Source organism: Gorilla gorilla, chromosome 1 (assembly GCF_029281585.2).
Source record: "Gorilla gorilla gorilla isolate KB3781 chromosome 1, NHGRI_mGorGor1-v2.1_pri, whole genome shotgun sequence".
Classification (NCBI taxonomy): Eukaryota; Metazoa; Chordata; class Mammalia; order Primates; family Hominidae; genus Gorilla; species Gorilla gorilla.
Genome location: NC_073224.2, coordinates 161397050 through 161416956, shown reverse-complemented (window position 1 = coordinate 161416956; position 19907 = coordinate 161397050). Strand labels below are relative to the sequence as shown.

The window sequence follows — 19907 nt, the reverse complement described above, 5'->3', positions numbered from 1 at the left end:
GAAGAAGGAAGGTAAAAGGTACTGAGCATTGTTTTATTCCATCTATCACTATTAGTGAATCTATTAGTGATACTTTTTTATAATTACCTTTTCATTCTGGGACAGATAGCTGTCCTCTGCACATTCATTGTTTTGACAGCCATTCTTCTGAAGGACACCTTGGTTGTGTGGAGTTTAACTCATTTGATTTTCCTATTGGTTATATCTGTTGTTATGGGCACAGGAGATTTGGAGCAAAACATTTATTAGTACCAGTTCCTACCTTTTTAAAAAGATGCTAGTAAAAATATAATTTTAGAAATATTGGATGAGAGTGTGCTAGAATCAGCTTGAAAGACAACTAGACATAGGCAGATGGAACTAGAATCATAGAGAATTAAAAATGAGCTCTCCTAGTGCCATGGAGGCTAACACACAAATCCTTAGTCATCATCTCCAACTATTCAAATCTTGACTCCACCACGTTTTTGTTCGGCTTGACCTAGAGCAAGTTAACCTCTCTGTGCCTCAGCTTCATCTTAAAGTAGAGATAATACTGCTTCTCTCAGAGGTGTAGCAGGATTAAATGAGATAATAGATGTAAAATATTAAAACAGTGCCTGAAACATAGTAAGTACTCAATAAATGTTAGCGATTTTTTAATCATCTTATTCATAAATATAACATAGCACCACTGGGAATGGTGTAGTGGAAGACAGATTTGAAATCCAGGTAGACTTCGGCTGAAATTTTGCCTTTGCCACTTACCAGCAGTGTGAACTTGGGCAAGTTAATGTGTCTGTGACTTGGCTTTCTTTTTGGCAATAACAGAAAGATAGCAACCACCTCTGGGGGTTTTAGGAGGATGAAATGGATTAAAATATATAAAGTGATAACATGACTTTTTCCTTCCCTTTCCTCCTTCCTTGAAGACACATTGGGGTAAAGAAATTCCATGATCCCTGCTGTGCCTAAGCCACCCCAGTGGACCTGGTCTTCTTGCACCACCCCTGTGGCTGGAGGTTTGAGATACTGACAGGTATATTTGATGGCCAGAAGTAGGTGGGTCAAAGCTTCTTTAAAGTTGAATCGAACTAATTGATTAATCAGTGAGTTTGATTTAACAAGATTGAACTAACAACCTATTGTGCAGAGGATGCAGGGATGGCAGAGCTTCTTTAAACAAGAGCAAGTCCTCTAAGACAGAGACGTCTCTGTTGTAGCACCTTGAATCCCACCACCTCCATCCCAGTTCCCAAACCCTTCTGGGATCTGGCCCAGGTAGGAGTCTCTACATCCCTGCTTCCTTCTCTTCACCTGCCCCAGTGATCTTCAATTGTGGCCCTTCCTTAAGAACAGCGAAGGCTTATGGGGAGATGTAAGTTTTATCACCATAACAATTAAAAAAGTTAAGACTCACTTTAACTTTACTAGGATTTCTTATCTTGAGTAAATAGAAACTTTTGGGCAGACTAGAAGTTAAAGGTCATAGAGACTCTGAGGAATTCCTTGAAACAAAAGTTCATATAAGTTTTCTTTCCTTTTATTTAATTAATTAATTTATTTTTTTACCTTAAATCCAACTTGACTCTTTGGACCTGAGGTTGCCTGGCCTGCTTTCTGTTAACCCTCCTAACTCCTGTGCTTGTAATTGCCTGTTTCTTCTTGTCTTCCCCAACTCAACTGTAGGAGTCTCTTCCTAATGATGTTCTACAAAGTAGAGGAGTAGGATTTGAGAAAGTTAAAGACATAGTTCCTACACTCAAGACACAAGGGACTATTATACACATACTGACATTATCTCATTTCAATATGTTCTACATATTATACTGATATTATGTTTATCAATATTAAAGGAGTGGTGTCACACATAATGGCTGTATAGAATGAGACATTACTCAGCTACAGAGAGCTCAAGAAAGGTTTTCTGCAGAAGATGGGACAAGGGTAGGAGGATTTAGATACGTAATTTTTAGTGAGGGAAGGGCAGGGAACATGGCATGTTTTTGGCATTTGTGAAATATTTTGTAACTAGAGAAAACAAAATGCAATAAGAAAAACAAATAACTAGAGACTGGAAAACCACTTAGGAGTCTATAATATGATGTTTGCTTTTAAAGCGATAAGACACTCAACGAGAAATGACAGAAAAACAAGGTGTGGATGGAGAGGCAACATGAAAGTGGATCAAACAACTTATACATGGGTGCTGGCTCAGACGTGACATCTGAGGCTCCAGAACTGGAAGTTTATGCCATCAAGTAAATTCATTTATATATATATATATGTATATATGTGTATATATATGTGTGTATATATGTGCATATATTTGTGTGTGTATATATGTGTGTATATATACATACACACATATACCTTTTTGTTTTTTGTGACAGAGTCTCACTCTGTTACCCAGGCTGGAATGCAGTGGTGTGTGATCTCTGCTCACTGCAACCTCTGCCTCTCGGGTTCAAGTGATTCTCATGCCTCAGCCTCCTGAGTAGCCGGGACTACAGGCATGTGCCACCATGCCTGGCTAGTAAATTCATTAATATCGAGTCACAGATATGTCACTGTAACTCCGTGTATATATGTATATTTATATATCCATATTTTCTAAGTATTTGAATAATTTGAAACATAAGCAGGGAAAAGTGAAGGCTGTCTTACTCTACATATTCACTGAGTAAAAATATTAAATAAGAGGTTATTTCTTGTAATGTACTATGAACTTGGATCAATCCACAAGGGAATATACAAGGCTAATGTAGTCCTGGAGGCACAGATAGTAGTTTGTCAAAAAGGAAATGATGCTCCATTGAGCTTTGTAGTTATTGGACCATATATAGAGTTAGTTTATTTCTGTCCAGTGTATTTTCTTAAAGATTGAGAAACTAGAGTATAAGAGGTAGGGGTTTGCAAACCATTTTGTATGAAAAGCAGTTGAAGAACTATAAGACTAGTATTATTTTAAGATATGTGAAAGGCTGACATTTAGTAAATGGATTGATTATCCCATGATGCTCTAGAAAACTAAATTAAAATATGTTGAGTAAATTTTAGCTCCTGGTAACAGAAAACATTCTACAACTCATACAGCTCAAATGGAAAAGATTTTTTCCTGAGTAGTGCTGAGACTTTCTTCTCAGATACTTAATGACATCCCTAAGTAATTTCCACTTTGTATGGAAGTCTGGACTAGATAACATTTTCCTGTACCCTGTAAGATTTGTGATTCTGTCTTCTGATGAGAGGTGATGTAGACAGTCCTCTGTGTGCATAATAAATGGAGCCCATTGTTTCCTTCTGTTCTCAGAATCCCTTCAGTTACATTTCTGTTTTACTCACATTAACTTGGGTCTTGGCGGTAGTGCCATCTAGCACAATGCCTAGATACAGCAGACACTCAAAACTACTTGCTGCTGCATTGATTTACGTTTATGAATATGCAGAGGAATGGAAGCATAATTATCAAATTTACCATTGCTTTGAATAGTAAACAGCCACAGAGCCCTGACTCTGGCCAACAGATGTACAGACATGGGGGAGAGATGCGATAACATCCAGAATAAAACCTTAGCAAACATGGGCTCTATTATCTATGAGTAAAGTAGCCTGGCAGATTCATTAACTTTGGTGACGTTAACAGTTGATAGAATTGTTTTAGGTGGCCCAAATGAATGGAGATTCATCGTATTACCAGCCTATTTTATTCTTTGCAACCTGGCAATGAACATATACTATCCTTCCTCCATGCTTCTTTGACCTCATTCTTTCTCTTATCTTAGTGTCCAGTGTTTTACAGTTATCAGGTGAATTAATTTTTTCATAGAATATTCAAATACTTTGTCCTGTCTACTTCTCAGAATTCTAATCATCAACAAAGATATACAACTGTAATGTGCCAATGTTCACAGGAAGAGACTTTAGAAAATAACCCATATTCCTTTAGCTCAATGTACTGGGTAGCTCTTGGAAACTGTATGAAAGACTGTGTGTATGATGAGACTCTGTACGTAAGTGTCTGGAATACAAGTGCAGGTGGGCTAGACAGAGAATAATGTTCTCAACGCTTGTCAGGAGACTGTTGCCAGAGACCAGAGAAAATGGCTTCCGACTGCTTTTGTCGAACCAGCATGCAGACATCCTTGTTCTGACCCCAGCTCCCACATGTCTCTTGCCAGCCTTATCAGGGCTTCAGTTTTCCAGGAGATTCTGTGATAACTTCAGTGCTGCCCTACTCACATCCATAGAGATGTACACAAATAATCCACATTAGTTTTGATTCTTTAGTAAAATAGTATATTTCCACAAATTTCTTAGGGAAAAAACATAATTTATAAAAGCAATGCATGATCTATCTAAAAAATTAGTGAATTTGAGACAAACAAAATGAGGAAATCAAAAGTCTCTGTAGTTCTGCTCTCTAGAGTTAACCAACGAAAACAATGACATACACTCCAGGCTTTTTTCTATGCACAAAATTACATATTTGTTTTTTTTTCAAAAATGGAATCACACAATCAATACAGTTTGGCAATTTGCTTTTTAAAAGGTTAACACTGAATCACAAACATTAAAGTCTGCATGTATCTCAATTATGTGAAAGTGTTATAATTTATCTTCTGTTGGATACTTAGGTGGTCCTGAATTATCAATATTATGAATGTATTTGTTATTACTAATATACTAATGATAAACGATATTTCTTTTACAGAAATAGTCTCCCCACATTTATTGGTGGCTGAATGATTAGTGCTTCTCCCAAGTCAGGCTGTGGAATAACCTCTTTCCAAGGCTGGGGTTAGGGGTTAAAGGTGGGGAGAGAGTAATGATGAGTGCTTGGGCAGTGCCCTAGTGTTCTGGGGAGAAGCCTGGGCACTGGGCTCCCTCAGAAGAGGACTCTATGCCTTCCCACATCTGGTGACCACACTGCTGTTTGTAGAGGAGAGAGGAGAATCAGAGGAGTGTGCGCCATGTAACTCAAAACAAAAGGAGTTACACAAACAAAAGCTCAGGAGGGCATGGTGCATCGGGGAAAGATGAGGCCTTCACAGTGGCTGTGTCATAAGGAATTTGCAGGGGAGATGAGATAGATGAGATTATAGAAATAGACTTCAGATGCATCATCAAGGGGCTAGCTGAGGAGTTTGTACTTTGTTGTGTAGACAATGAAGGTTTTGATAAAGAACATTTATTCTTCAACCATTGGTATCATCAGGTCAAATTAAGATATACATTTCTTTCTAGTAATGGGTCTTGATTTTCTTTGTATTTGTGTTTTGGTCTTTGTTACATCATCTTTTAATGGTGGCACAATGGCCCAAGCTTCACTTTTCAGTTTTACCTTTTGTTTACCTATTTCTTATTTGTTTGTATATCCAAGATGTTTTCAAAGCCACCTTATTTGTTCCACAACTGTTTGTTTGGAAGTCAAAGCTGGGATCAGTGATTTGCTTAGTTCTAACATGTAGCTGGGACAATTTATAGAACTGATTCCATGAAATGATCTCTTCAAAATCATGGGTGGTCAGGAAATGGACACATGAAATCACAAAATACATTGTTACGGTTAAGTCACAACTGTAGTGTAGAGAGAAACTCCTTTCCTCAAAGTCCTTAGAAAACTCCATTGCATACTTTTTGGAATGTTTTAGCCAAGTTAAGGCTAAGGCTAAGAGATGTAGAAAGGGAAATAGAAAATTGAAGAGAGTGGTATCCTTGTAGTTAACAAGCAGAAAATCTCAAACTAAAATTTGTCATATACCATTTGCAAATTAATATCAGATGCTCTAAATTCATTTTGTAAAACTATTTGTTAGCTTATCTATAATTTATTTATTTAAAAATACTTCATTGAAATAAAACAAATGTTTGTTGGCTTTGCATTTACTATTCTTAGAAGTATGAGAAGGTCAGTTACTGATATCAGTGTTTGTTCTCCCTTAGGTGATTCTGTTTATGCATATTTGACTTACTATAGAAGTTATCATTTTTGTAGGTCTAATGTCAATTTGAATTAAAATGATTCAGTTGTCTCCATCAGTGTTTCTGCTATTGTTGATTTCTTTCTGTCAGTATTTTGCACAATAGCATCACTCTGTGGAAGGTGAAATGAATGTCATCTAGCATAGCTAATTTTTTAAAAATTATAGGATGGAAAAGGCTGCATCAACTAATTTCCCTGTTTTCTTCTTTTCTAGGTTACAATGGCCAACATTGGAATAAACGGAAATCATTCTCTGGAAACCTGTGAAACAACACTTTTTGCTCTCCGAATGGCAACATGGAATCAAATCTTAGATCCTTGGGTATACATTCTTCTACGGAAGGCTGTCCTTAAGAATCTCTATAAGCTTGCCAGTCGATGCTGTGGAGTGCATGTCATCAGCTTACATATTTGGGAGCTTAGTTCCATTAAAAATTCCTTAAAGGTTGCTGCTATTTCTGAGTCACCAGTTGCAGAGAAATCAGCAAGCACCTAGCTTAATAGAACAGTAAATCTGTGTGGGGCTAGAACAAAATTAAGACATGTTTGGCAATATTTCAGTTAGTTAAATACCTGTAGCCTAACTGGAAAATTCAGGCTTCATCATGTAGTTTGAAGATACTATTGTCAGATTCAGGTTTTGAAATTTGTCAAATAAACAGGATAATTGTACATTTTTCACTTGTTTTTGCCAATGGGAGGTAGACACAATGAAATAATGCCATGGGAGTCACACTGAAAGCAATTTTGAGCTTATCTGTCTTATTTATGCTTTGAGTGAATCATCTGTTGAGTTCTAATGCCTTTACTTGGCCTATTTGCCAGAGAACATCTTAATGCAGCCTGCATAGTGAAATGGTTATTTTGAGATCACCGCTCTGTAGCTAACCCTTATAAACTAGGCTCAGTAAAATAAAGCACTCTTATTTTTTGATCTGGCCTATTTTGCCCCTCATTGTGTAGCCTCAATTAACACATGCATGGTCATGACACCCAGAATTCATGATGGTTTGTTATAACAACCTCTGCATATTCCAGGTCTGGCAGACAGGTTGCCTGACCTTGCAATCCTATCTAGAATGGGCCCATTCTTGTCGTATTTGACAAATAGGACTGCCTACATTTATTATTATGAAGGTTGATTGTTGTTGGAAGTGTTTTTTCATGTCATAGATTAGCAATTTTCAAATAATCATTTTTTCTCTGAAAATTTTGTGTATGATTGCACAATAAATAATTTTTAGAGAAACAAAGGCTCTTTCTCAGCACATTGATGGGCAACTAGAATTACAGCAGTTTCAAAACTCTACCATGGATAATGCAAACAAACCGAAGCTACATGCCAGTGATAGGTGCAAAGAATATTGGCAAAAGGTGCTTTACCTTGAGCCATTATTTGTGTGAGAGAACAAAAGAAACAGAATCAATATATAAAATTCAAAGACTATCTCAGCTAGTGTGTTTGTTCTTTACACACGTATACACACAGACATCAGAAAATTCTGTTGAGAGCAGGTTCATTAAATTTGTAAGATGGCATATTCTAAAGCCTGTGCTACCAGTACTAAGAGGGGAAGACTGGCAATTTGCCAAGCACTTGGGGATTATTATAACAATTAACTAGGAGATCAAGAGATAATAATCTCTCCCCAAATTTTCCAATAATAATTGAGACTTTTTCTTTGCTTGTTTGTGTAATTCAACCAAAAGAATTTCAGGACTCATTCAAATTGTCCTAGGTCTATCAGAAATTAGGGTAGGTTGTCCTGCTTTATAATAGGAAAATGTATTTCTGTATAAGAGTTCTTTGCTTTCATTAACTTGGATTCATTTAAAAATTAATCTTCCCTGTTAGGCTGATTTCAGATTCTCTAGGAAATCTGTGTAATTCAATGAGACTTAAATTATTATGCTCTTAAATATCTGCTTTTGATTGGTAATTTACATTGGAAGTCATGTTAACTTTTAGTGATTTTTTTGTAAATTCCCATAAGTAAATCAAAAGGAATTAAGCAAATAGCCTCACTGAAGATTTAAAGGCAATAATTTTTCAGTAAGTTTAAAGAAGAGAAACACAAACATATTGGCACATGATATTCTTATTTTAAGGCCAGTAAATAATTAATAACACAAATTTAGTTTATTCTCATTTATAGAGCACATAGTAGATGCTCGATAAATACTTGCCAGGTTGAACTACAGACAAGAACCTCTTGGTGCAAAATGAACAGAGAATTGCAAAGTTTTGTGCAGTTTTAATTTAAACTGACAATTATAGGTTTTTGTAGTATATATGAGTGTATGTATGTATATACACGTATGGATATGTGTGATATATATTTCTATAGTGCATATGCTTTCAAAAAACTGCTGCAATTAGTGACTGTTATTACATTACATAAATGCTCTCATTTGTTTCAAGAAATCTTAAAGCCCAGAAGACCTTTCAGATGGTTTATTTGCTTTCAGCAGAGAATTTATTTCATACAGTTACTTAAGAGTGCTGATGTCTTGTGAACAGAGATATAAGGAACCATTCTCCATCCTTCCTCATCATGCTAGGTACAATGCTTCTATGAATATTTCCATGTATTTTGACTGGGGAGAGGCATGGAGAAGAAACTCTCATTCAGGGGCTCCAGGATCCTTCTCCTTGAGGCTTCTAAATAAATGGCAGAATTCTTGCTGTATTGCCATGATGTCTCCCTGGCCATGTGTACTGACTTCAGGAGATCTTGCAACATGGCCATGTGCAAGGCTTTAAGGAGTGAGAGAGATGTGTACATATCTTAGGAGGGTTATCTATGTTATCTGAGTATACGTTTGGGTAACTAAATTGGTCTTAAAAATGATGTTAACCCAAGAAGTAGACATCAAAAATTAAAAAAAAAAGGAATGTGGTTTCATTGTTTTAAGTTTTTCTTCTGAGTAAAACAAAATTATAGAAAACAAATGCAACAATGTGCACATCTGACTTAAGAGTTTTATTTCTGTTATTATATGTGTTGCATGTAGCTTGGCGATTTACTGTGTAATGAATAATAGACTGGAACATCTACCAATAACTTTCATATAAATGTTCAAAGTAGAAGTGTATTTTTTCAGGTTTCTGGAAATAAATAGTAAAATAAATGGTACAAATAGTTTCAATAAATTTACCAATTTGAGTGTTTTCAGCTCTATTTCAAAACTCATAACTAATCTGCAGAATTACTGAATTTCCTTTTGAACTGGGTAAGGCATTATCCAAGCAACTTCACATACTATTTAAACATGATTTCTTGGTAATTATATATTCTGGGCAAATAACCTAAACATGTCAGGATTTTTACAGGTGTTAGTGAATTTTTCTAAAAAGATGAGACAAAAGCAAAAATATCACGCATAGGTTTTTATGACTATGAATACAAAGATAGATAATGCTGATTCACAATTAGCTATGGGTACGTCCAAAACATCAGACCTTTTACTGATGGGTTAACTAGGTGAAAGAAATGGGCCCTTAATTTTTTTTTTCCCTAGAGGCAGAAAGTTGCTTCTAATGATCTATATAGCTAAAATGAAAAATACCTGAAAGTTAATACACACATATGTAGATATATTTGTGTTATGTGATAAATGTTTCTTGTTTGCACACTTTTGGACTTGAGAAATCGGCTTTTGTTTTGTGCCTACTCTGAGTTTAGAACCCAAATAAGAGCACTTGTTAAATATAGAGTGTACTTTTTGTTAAAACTATTGCTAGCTTCACCTGTATACCATCATTGTTCCAAATTAAATAACTGTTTTGGGTCAGAATATAAACGCTGGGAATATACATTTTATTACTTCTTAATCTGGGTGTCAAAGATTTTACCACCTGGTAAATAATGTTGGACTTCAACTTGTTACTGGCACATTTTAATAATAGAAGAAACATGTTTTTCTTTGTTATGTGAATAAATGTATGTTGTCCTCTTCATACTTGTTGGATTGTATAGAGATTAAATAGTGATATGTATATTTTGTTGTTTGCTTTGGTATGCAACTCATGTAATTTTAGTGCTTTGACTAGCTTAAAACTTCAAACAAGTAATTTTATAATAAAGTTGGACTAATGTTTTTCAAGAGTGATTATTTTTAGGAGGACCATATAAAACTTGAAACGCTTGAACCTAAACTCCCGTTTTATCTGCTACTGGGTGAGAAGAATTTCAACTTATTTTCCATTATTACCTTTTGCTCTCCCACCCTGCCCACTCTTCTGTGATATCTTCTCTCTTTCACCTGTGTCTCAACTTACCTAGGCAAGTCATAATTTAGATAGAAATCTGATTTCCCAAACCTCCAGGTTTAGATAGATCATTCAGAAAAGCCTCAATGTGTCTGTAATAAGAAACAATCTCCAAATTACAGCGCCATAAACTTCACAAAAGTTTGTATCTCCCACATGGTTCCTGTCCACTCTGAAGGGGAGCTCTGCTGCTGTAATCACTCAGAGAACTCAGGTGAAAAAACAGCCACCATTATATGTGGCTGTTTCTCAAACTACAGAGCATGGTGAATCACACACAGGCTGTTAGAATTTCCATCTGGAGGCAACATATATTTGCATACACTTCTCCAGCTAACATAAATAATGTGGCTTTACTAACTTCCCAGGGGGCAGCTAAGTGCAATACTATATGTTAGGAAAACGGAAACTAATTTGTAGACAGCACTAATGATTTCCACATTAGGTAAAAAAAAATTTTCATTCTTGTCTTCCTAATAGCATTTAAACAGAAACGATTTTTAAAAGTTGTTTTTAACATTTAGGAACATCATGGCATAGAAACATTTAGGACTCACTGTTTGTAAGTACTGACAAGCATGGTCTTGTAATCTGTAAAGATAAGGTAGAATAAATGAACTAAAAGGAATTTTAGATGGCTAAAAGGATTGTATAATAGAAAGAGGGAAATCTTGGTTCTTAAAAATTCAGGCAATTGAAACATTTCTGTATAATACTAAGCATTGTTGCAGTATTGTCTGAAATGGTTGCTTTTCTAATAAATGAAAATGACTAAAATGTATTTTGCCTTTGCACTTTTAATTTCCCTATAATAGCATATATTTACCTTGATATAAAGGTAATTTACTGAGTTCTATCAAATTATTGGAAAAGCTGAAGTACAATCGCACTGGAACAAGATAAAACTGTACACTTCTTTTCTTTTCTTTTTCTCCAAGTGGGAATAGTGCCTTCATTCTGAACTCAAACATGACAGTACATGAAGTAAGTCAGAAACTTGGTAAAATTAAGTCTTAGCAATCTTGAGATGTAGTTTCATATAAACCAAATGTTGTGTTCTGAGCTTCAACTGAAAGTTATTGCACAGGATTTTTGGCAGAGCTGTCTTTCTGCCCTGCATAAATATAAACTGAAAGCAATGTGATGAAGATATGATATGTGATTATGAGAAAGTCATTTGAAGGTTTTTATGCTATTAGTCTCATATTTGCTAAAGTATATTTTCAGTAAACAATCTAGATAGTTTATGAGAAAATCATGAACATTTCACTTTATATTTATCTCATAATAAAGAAGAGGCAGAATACTGAAATCTGAAGGAACTATATCTTAAATTTGAAGTGCACTTTAAATTTTAACAAGGATCGAAACTCAATCTTAGTGTTTCACATTTAACTTGAATTATTTTCAATGTCTGATTTGTAAAACCCCAAATTAACAAAATGCATTGTGTTGTTGTAGTGCTAAGCTCTACATTAAATGAGGTAATCTTGTACTAGTATATACTTACATAATTTTAGTTTTAGAAAGTGAGGCCATGCTAGACATACTGTTGTATTGAAAATTTTTATTTCAATAGTCCATGTCAGTACATAAAAGTATTCTTTTCAACAGCTAGATAGTTGTATTAGTCCCTTTTCATGCTGCTGATAAAGACATACCTGAGACTGAGAAGAAAAAAAGGTTTAATGAACTTACAGTTCTACACAGCTGTGGAGGCCTCACAATCATGGAGGAAGGCAAGGAGGAGCAAGTCACATCTTACATGGATGGCAACAGGCAAAGAAAGAGCTTGTGCAGGGAAACTCCAATTTTTAAAACCATCAGATCTGGGGAAACCCATTCACTCATGAGTGGCATGGAAAGACCTGCACCCATAATTCAATCACCTTCCCACTGGGTTCCTCCCAGAACACATGGGAACTGTGGGAGTTACAATTCAAGATGAGATTTGGGTGGGGACAGAGCCAAATCATATCAATAGTATTACATAATATGAATTTGTATCATAATTTAAATAACAATTTCATTTGTTTCCAGTTATTTCCTTTTTTCTTTTCTTTTTCCTTTTTTTTTTTTTTTTGAGATGGAGTCTTGCTCTGTCACCCAGGCTGGAGTGCAATGGCGTGCTCTCAGCTCACTGCAACCTCTATCTCCTGGGTTCAAGCAATTCTCCTGCCTCAGTAGCTAAGATTACAGGTGTCAGCCATCATGCCCAGCTAATTTTTTTGTATTTTTAGTAGAGACGAGGTTTCACCATGTTGGCCAGGCTGTTCTTGAACTCCTGACCTCAAGTGATCTGCCCACCTCAGCCTCCCAAATTGCTGGGATTATAGGCATGAGCCACTGTGCCCAGCTCCCTCTTTCAAATAATGCTATTTCAATATGTACGTTCTTATATTTCTATCTTAGCAATTTGCAGAATCACCAGATTAGACATGCTCATTTTCAATGTAGATATGTACTGCTAAAATATGTATTGTGTACTCCCATTCTCTTCTAAGAAACAATGTTTGCTTCTTGGTATTAACCACTGTGTATTTTAGCAATCTATTTTTACCAGTTTAATAGACTAAAATTAAATCATATTTAAACCATACTTTGTGTTACTTGTATATTCCATTGCTAATAAAGTTGAGGCATCTTTTCATACATTGGTAAGTCATTTATACCACTTCTGTGAATTTCCTGTTCTTGACTTTTTTCCATTTTCAATGTTTTTTTTTGACTTGCAGTAAGACTGTGTATATTAAGGATATTGACCTTTTATTTTTTATATATAATATTGTTTGGCTGTGTCCCCACCCAAATCTCATCTTGAATTCCCACATGTTGTGGGAGGGACCCAGTGGGAGGTAATTAAATCATGGGGGCAGGTCTTTCCCATGCTTTTCTCATGATGATGAATAAGTCTCAGGAGATCTGATGGATTTAGAAATGGGAACTTCCCTGCACAAGCTCTCCTTGCCTACTGTCATCCACGTAAGATGTGACTTGCTCCTCCTTGCCTTCCACCATGATTGTGAGGCCTCCCCAGCCATGTAGAACTGTAAGTCCAATAAATCTCTTTCTTTTGTAAATTGCCCAGTCTCGGGTATGTCTTTATCAGCAGCATGAAAATGAACTAATACAATATATGTTACAATTTTTTTTCCAGGCTGCCATTTTATTCTGCAGTGAGGGTATTTTGTTGGTTTGTTTTTTTACCATGTAAGAGTTTTACAAAATTTTACAAAGTTTTAAGTGAGACTTATCTTTTGTAGATTCTTTGATTTGTTTCCTGTTTAGAAAACATTTCTCTCCTCAGAAATTATAAATATATCCCCATTGTCATTTTCTACAATTAGAGTTTTGTTTTATCTTTAGTTTTTCTAGATTTTATGGAATTTTTTTTTTGTGTCTCATGTGAGTTAGAAATTTTGTTTTCCCATAAACGTATAGCCAATAGACACCCCAATAGTTTTTAAGCTACATACTTGAAATCTTACTTTAGGTAGTGTATTAGTCCATTCTCACATTGCTATAAAGAACTACTGGAGACTGGGTAATGTATAAAGAGGTTTAATTGGCTCACAGTTTCACAGGCCATATGGAAAGCATGACTGGGGAGGCCTCAGGAAACTTACAGTCATGGTGAAAGGGAAGCAGGCATGTCCTACATGGCTGGAGCAGGAGGAAGAAAAAGAAGGGGGAGTTGCTACACACTTTTAAATAACCAGATGTCATGAGAACTCACTATCATGAGAACAGCAAGGAGAAAATCTACCCTGAAGATCCAATCACCTCTCATCAAGCTCCTCCAACACTGGGGATTAAATTCAACATGAGATTTGGGCAGGGACTCAAATCCAAATCATATGAGGTAGGTTTCTGTGACAGTCACTATGGGACTGAACAAAGGAGGACGAACGCCACTTGTGACAGTTACTACTAGACTGAAAGAAAGAGGATGAATGCAGTAATGAAAACTTAAGACAAAAGAATCTGTTTTAAAGAAGGGGTCAAGGGGCTCCTTGCTTCTAGTGGGCAAAGGCCTTGAGCTTCCATGGCCCTCTGTATTTATTGGGTAGAAAGAGCAGGGAGGATGAGGTAATGGTTGGTCAGCTGCTTGGTTGATCACTCATTCACATTATTGCTAACAGGCTTCAGATGTGCCTAATCACAAGAAACACTTGCATCTGAGGCGTGACTGCCCTCAGCACTCCCTCTGGGTGGCAGACGCAGTTTGTCAGTTTGCCAACATTCTGCATTTATGAGAAGAGTTTGCTGTTTACTCGTAAAGCCTCCAGTGGTATACTGAGCTGATCACAACCCTCATTCTTTCGGCCTCCAACAGGTTTCCATTAGCCTTTTTGAAATATTGAATTTATCTCATCTGGCCTCTGTTATTTACTCAGATTGGGAAACACTAGTAAGACCATAAAATAATAAAAGTAATACTACCCTTAGTATTCAACATTGACCTTAAGACCTATCACAGGTTTTTCCAGTAAAGAACATAATTTTATGCAATACCATTTTCCCTTTTTGCCAGATGTCTGCTATGACCAACAGCATTGAGTTTCCAGATGGCTAAGTGGGGGTAGTTAGGAGCTGTATTGGGTTGCTAGGGATGCCATAACAAAGTAATGCAGACTAGGTGGATTAGAACAGAAATGTATTTCCTTACAGTTCTGGAGGCTAGAAGTCTAAGAACAAAGTGTGGGCAGGTTTGGTTTCTTTGGAGGCCTGTCTCTTTGTCTTGTAGATGATTATCTTCTCCCTGTGACTTTATATGGTCTTTCCTCTGTGTGTGTGTGTCTATGTCTCAATCTCCTCTTCTTACAAGAACACCAGTCACTTGATTAGGGTTTAGTCTAGTGGCGTTATTTAATAAGTATCTCTACAAAGATGCTACTTCCAAAAACAGTCACATTTGGAGGATTTGGGATTAGAACTTCAACGTATAAATTTTGGCTGGATGCAATTCAGTCTGCAACAAAAGTATAGTTAGTGTTGTTGAGATAAAGCTATGCTAACTGGTCCACACAGGTATTGAGCCTGTTAACTTGGGTTTATTGGCCCTACAGCTAATCTAGTCGCTCTGAAACATTAGCATGCAACTTTTTAGATGGAGGATTTACTAAATCAGATGGTGGGGTCCCACATCAGTGACTTAATTCAGTTGGTCTAGGGTGGGGCCAGATAATTTACATTTCTAACCAGGTCCCAGGCAATGCTAATCTGAGGAACAGACTTTGAGAACCACTGGCCAAATCAACTAGGCTAAGCAGCTATATGGCATGATATGAAATATATAATAACCATGAAGATTTTTTTGAGACAGATTCCACTCTGTTGCCCAGGCTGGAGTGCAGTGGCACAATCATGGCTCACTGCAGCTTCAACTTCCAGGCTCAAGCCATCTCCCACCTCAGTCTCCTGAGCAGCTGGGTACAGGTGCACACCACCATGACTAGGTAATTTTTAAAAAATTATTATTTATTTTTTGTAGAAACAGGATCTTACTGTATTACCCAAGATGGTTTCCTGGGCTTGAGCAATCCTCCCACCTTGGCCTCCCAAAATGCTGGGATTACAGGCATGAGCCACCTTGCCCAGCCTCATGGAGCTTTTTGATAATGCAAAGTTGCTCCACTCTTTTAGTACTGGCAATTTCATCAGTTTCCTAAATTGTATTTTTTACCTCAACACCAAACCATTTAGACCTGAAAAATGTAAAAGCTGTGCAGAAAGGGGCAAGAACATGAGATTATATCAATTGACAGTAAAAAATGTACATAAAAAAACAAAACACATAAGTGAGTCAAGGGTTAGCTGGTCTAAAATCTCTTATTGGTTTCAAAAGGATTATTGTCATCATGTAGACAGGCAAAATTCCCATAGTCATCTCTGGGAATATTGCTTATATTTTGTTATTCTAACTAAAGCTTTTCTTCTTTTTAAAAATTCCAGGTCATTTGGATTAATTTTACATTTTCATTCTTACACTTTCAATGTTTATAATCTTCTTTGATCCTTGTATTTTCCACTCTTGTTTTAGTCCAGTTGGTCTTAAGATAATTTCCTACTCTAGTAAAAGAAGTCTTTAATAAGTTGTTGGCTCTCCATGGGGATACTGGGTATTTATTTTCCAAATAAAATATAAAGCTAATCCTTTTCTTCTGGAACAAGTAAATTATTATAATGGATTTTATTCAAAATAATTAGAATGACAGTTGAGAATAAATGAATCAAAACCAAATAAAAATACTTGAACACAAAATGCCATTCTAAAGACATTAAAAATACAGAGTCTTTTATGCAATTCCAAATACATGGTATTTCAAAGGTAAGGAAAAACAGAAAAGCTAACTGCAGAAGCAAAAGTCCAGGCTATGCTTTTTCAAGACATTATTTCCATCCAGGAAATTTTCTCTCCTTCCTAAGAAGAATATGTCATTGGCTACTATGAAGTTTACAAAGAATATTAAACATACACACAGATTAAAATGTTTTAGTCATTTTAAATGTTATTGTTCTGAAATCTCCATGCTAAGTATCCTAATTCATAAATTGGAACTATTCAAGGAGTAGAAAATGGCAATAGTATACAGTTTTTTTGAAGACTGTGACATTTGTCATCACTTTATGATTTGGGTTTTATAAGATTAGTGATTTCCTCACAGAGCTACTCAGAAGAAAATATAAAACAGGAGCTAAAAAGTGTGAGAATTAAAGAAGCTAAAATTAGAAGTATTACATAGTTATTTGCTTTCCTAATTGTGGGTAAGCAGATATTAAAATTGTGCTTTAGTGAGGCTTTCAGAGATGTCTTAGGAAATAATGGCATTTTCCATGAGGTAAAATTCTCCAGAAAATCTAGCTATGGCTCCTGAGGCTCTTACCCTTTTTCTGATTTGTGGCACACTTCTTCCAGCCCTTATTAATCATACTAATCAGAAACTTGTGATACTCAGAAAAGGTTTTACAAGAACCCCATGTGCCAATGCCCAGAAGTACGACAGAGCTTAGAATTATGTGGTGGTGTGCTTTTGGGCTGTAATATAGTCCAACTGTAGAATCAACTGGCTTTTGCCTTCTATGTTCCCTAGTCATGTTGTTAGCTCATCGTCTGTGCCTGTGAAGGTAGATAGCTAGTCCTCTACTGATTTAAGCTGATTTATGGCTTATGTCCTACTAAATTGTAAACATATTTTGAATCAGCTGACCCTTAGCAGAATAGTCTACCATGGATTGTAATTCAATTCAGAATTAAGACAGCAATTCATTCTGACCTAATGAGGCAACATCAACCACTTAGCCCATGGACTGGAAGTGCTATCACTCCCTTGTACATGTGTTTAGGAACTTTCCAGATTCCTGGAGGAGGATAAGTATGGGGAAAGACAGGGGGAAGGATTTTAATGTCTGTAGTCTCAGAAGAAAAACTTGCAGATTTCAAGAATAGAAGATGATCTGCCATCATATTACAACATTGCCTTTGGAAATAATTTAACTCTCATTAAGTATTACCAGTAATTCTTTACAAGATTATAACCACCCCCTGAAATTCAACTTTCAATTGTAATTCTGAGTAAATTTTGCAAGTAGGTAAGAGTGTCATTATCAAACTTTAAAATATTAACACCATCTGAAAAAAAAGCCTGTGGTTAGACCTCCGCTTGACTAATGGCATATTTTTATTTATAGATACAAGCCCTTTGCTCTAATAATAAAGAGATGGTAGGTGGTTATTGAGTCCCAACATGTGAGCTTCTAACTTTGCTTCATTGCATTGGCCACTGCAGGCAAAGTATCATCATGCCTTAATTGATGTATAGCTGTCTGGGTGTTTTTTTTTTAACCCCTACCTTTTCATTCCCCTAAGGGTTACCACTGAGTTTTGAATTTTCTCCTAAAGTATAATTATGACTGCTGTACTTACCTGTTTTGAATTATTTTTATCCTTCATTGTTTACAGAATAAGATCCAAACTACTTAGCATGATAATCAAAGATCTTCATTATCTTGTCTTTAGTGGATCCTTTCTGGAGAATCTAATCAGCCTATAAATCACCCTCCCCTCTGTGAGATTTCTGAGTCTTTTTCTGTCATGATCAGAGGTGTTTACCAGTAACTACGTTTATACTCTGTGACTGCCTGGATTTGACCATGTTTACACCTGTTCATTAGCCATAAAAATAAGATTTTCTTGCCTGGAAGTTTTAGATTTGTAACCTTCACAATTATTTAATTTGATCCTTACTGTGGTATTATTATATCAGTGTATTATTATGTCATCTTAAATAGACAAAAACACTACAGCTTGAAGAAACTATTTGCTAAAATCCCAGAGAGAGGATTAAAACATCAGCCTCTTAAGATTCAGGCTACACTGCTGCCATGAAAAAAAACTTAAAATATGGTGTTATAATTAAAAAGCCTAATTTATAGGTTGGACACTGGTACCATTATTAAGAATTCCATTTGTCTAATGTTATTTAAAAGTAACTGGGAAGTCCTAGCCAGAGCAATCAGGCAAGAGTAAGAAACAAAAGGCATCCACATAGGAAAAGAAGAAGTCAAACTATCTTTCTTCATAGATAATATGATTTTATACCTACAAAACCCTAAAGACTCTACCAAAAGGCTCCTAGAACTGATAAATGACTTCAGTAAAGTTTTAGGATACAAAATCAGCGTAAAAAAACTTAGCATTTCTGCACATCAATAATGTTTAAGCTGAAAGCCAAATTAAGAACATAATCCCATTTACAATAGCCACACACACAAAATAAATCGCCTATGAATACATCTAGCTGAGGAGGTGAAATATCTCCACCTGGAGAAAACATGCTAAAAGAAATCAAAGATGACACAAAGAAATGAAAAAAAAACATGCCATGCTCATGGATTGGGCAAATCAATATCATTAAAAGGGCCCTAACTGACCAAAGCAATGTATAGATTCAACACTACCCCTATAAAACTACCAAAGTCTTTCTTCATAGAAATAGAAAATAACTATTCTAAAATACACATGGAACCAGACAAGAGCCCAAATAGCCAAGCAATCCTAAGCAAAAAGAAGAAAGCCATAGGCATCACAGTACCTGACTTCGAATTATATTGTAAGGCTACAGAAATAAAAACAAGATTGCACTGGTTAAAAAAATAAGAGACACATAGACAAATGGAAAAAATAGAAACTCAAGAAAAAAATAAAGCTGCATACCTATAGCCATCTGATGTTTAACAAAATCAACAAAAATAAGCAATGGGAAAAGGACACCCTATTCAATAAGTGGTGTTGGGTTAGCCGGCTAGCCAAAAGCAGAAGATTGAACCTGCATCCTTATCTTCCACCATATGCAAAAATTAACTCAACATGGATTAAATATTTAAATATAAGACCTCAATCTATAAGAATCCTAAAAAAAACCTAGGAAACACCATTCTGGACATCGGCCTTGGGAAAGAATTTATGACTAAGTCCTCTAACACAATTACAACAAAAACAAAAATTGACAAGTAGAAGCTAATTAAAGAGCTCTGCAAAGCAAAAGAAACTATCAGCAGAGTAAACAGACAACCTACAGAATGAGAGAAAATATTTGCAAACTATGCATCCAGCAAAGGTCTCATATCCAGAATCTATAAGGAACTTAAATCGACAAACAAGAACCA

The 19907-nt window shown here is 35.9% G+C and overlaps 1 protein-coding gene across 1 annotated transcript in view; it reads left to right on the top strand.

Annotated features, from left to right (window-relative positions):
* PTGFR (prostaglandin F receptor) overlaps positions 1-10066 on the top strand; it is a 49622-nt gene extending 39556 nt beyond the window's left edge. Inside the window, exon 3 of the mRNA XM_004026020.5 lies at positions 6180-10066. Within this exon, the coding sequence (XP_004026069.1) occupies positions 6180-6461 (282 nt within the window). The 3' untranslated portion in view covers positions 6462-10066. The remainder of the gene's footprint in view (positions 1-6179) is intronic.
* The last annotated feature ends 9841 nt before the right edge of the window (positions 10067-19907 follow it).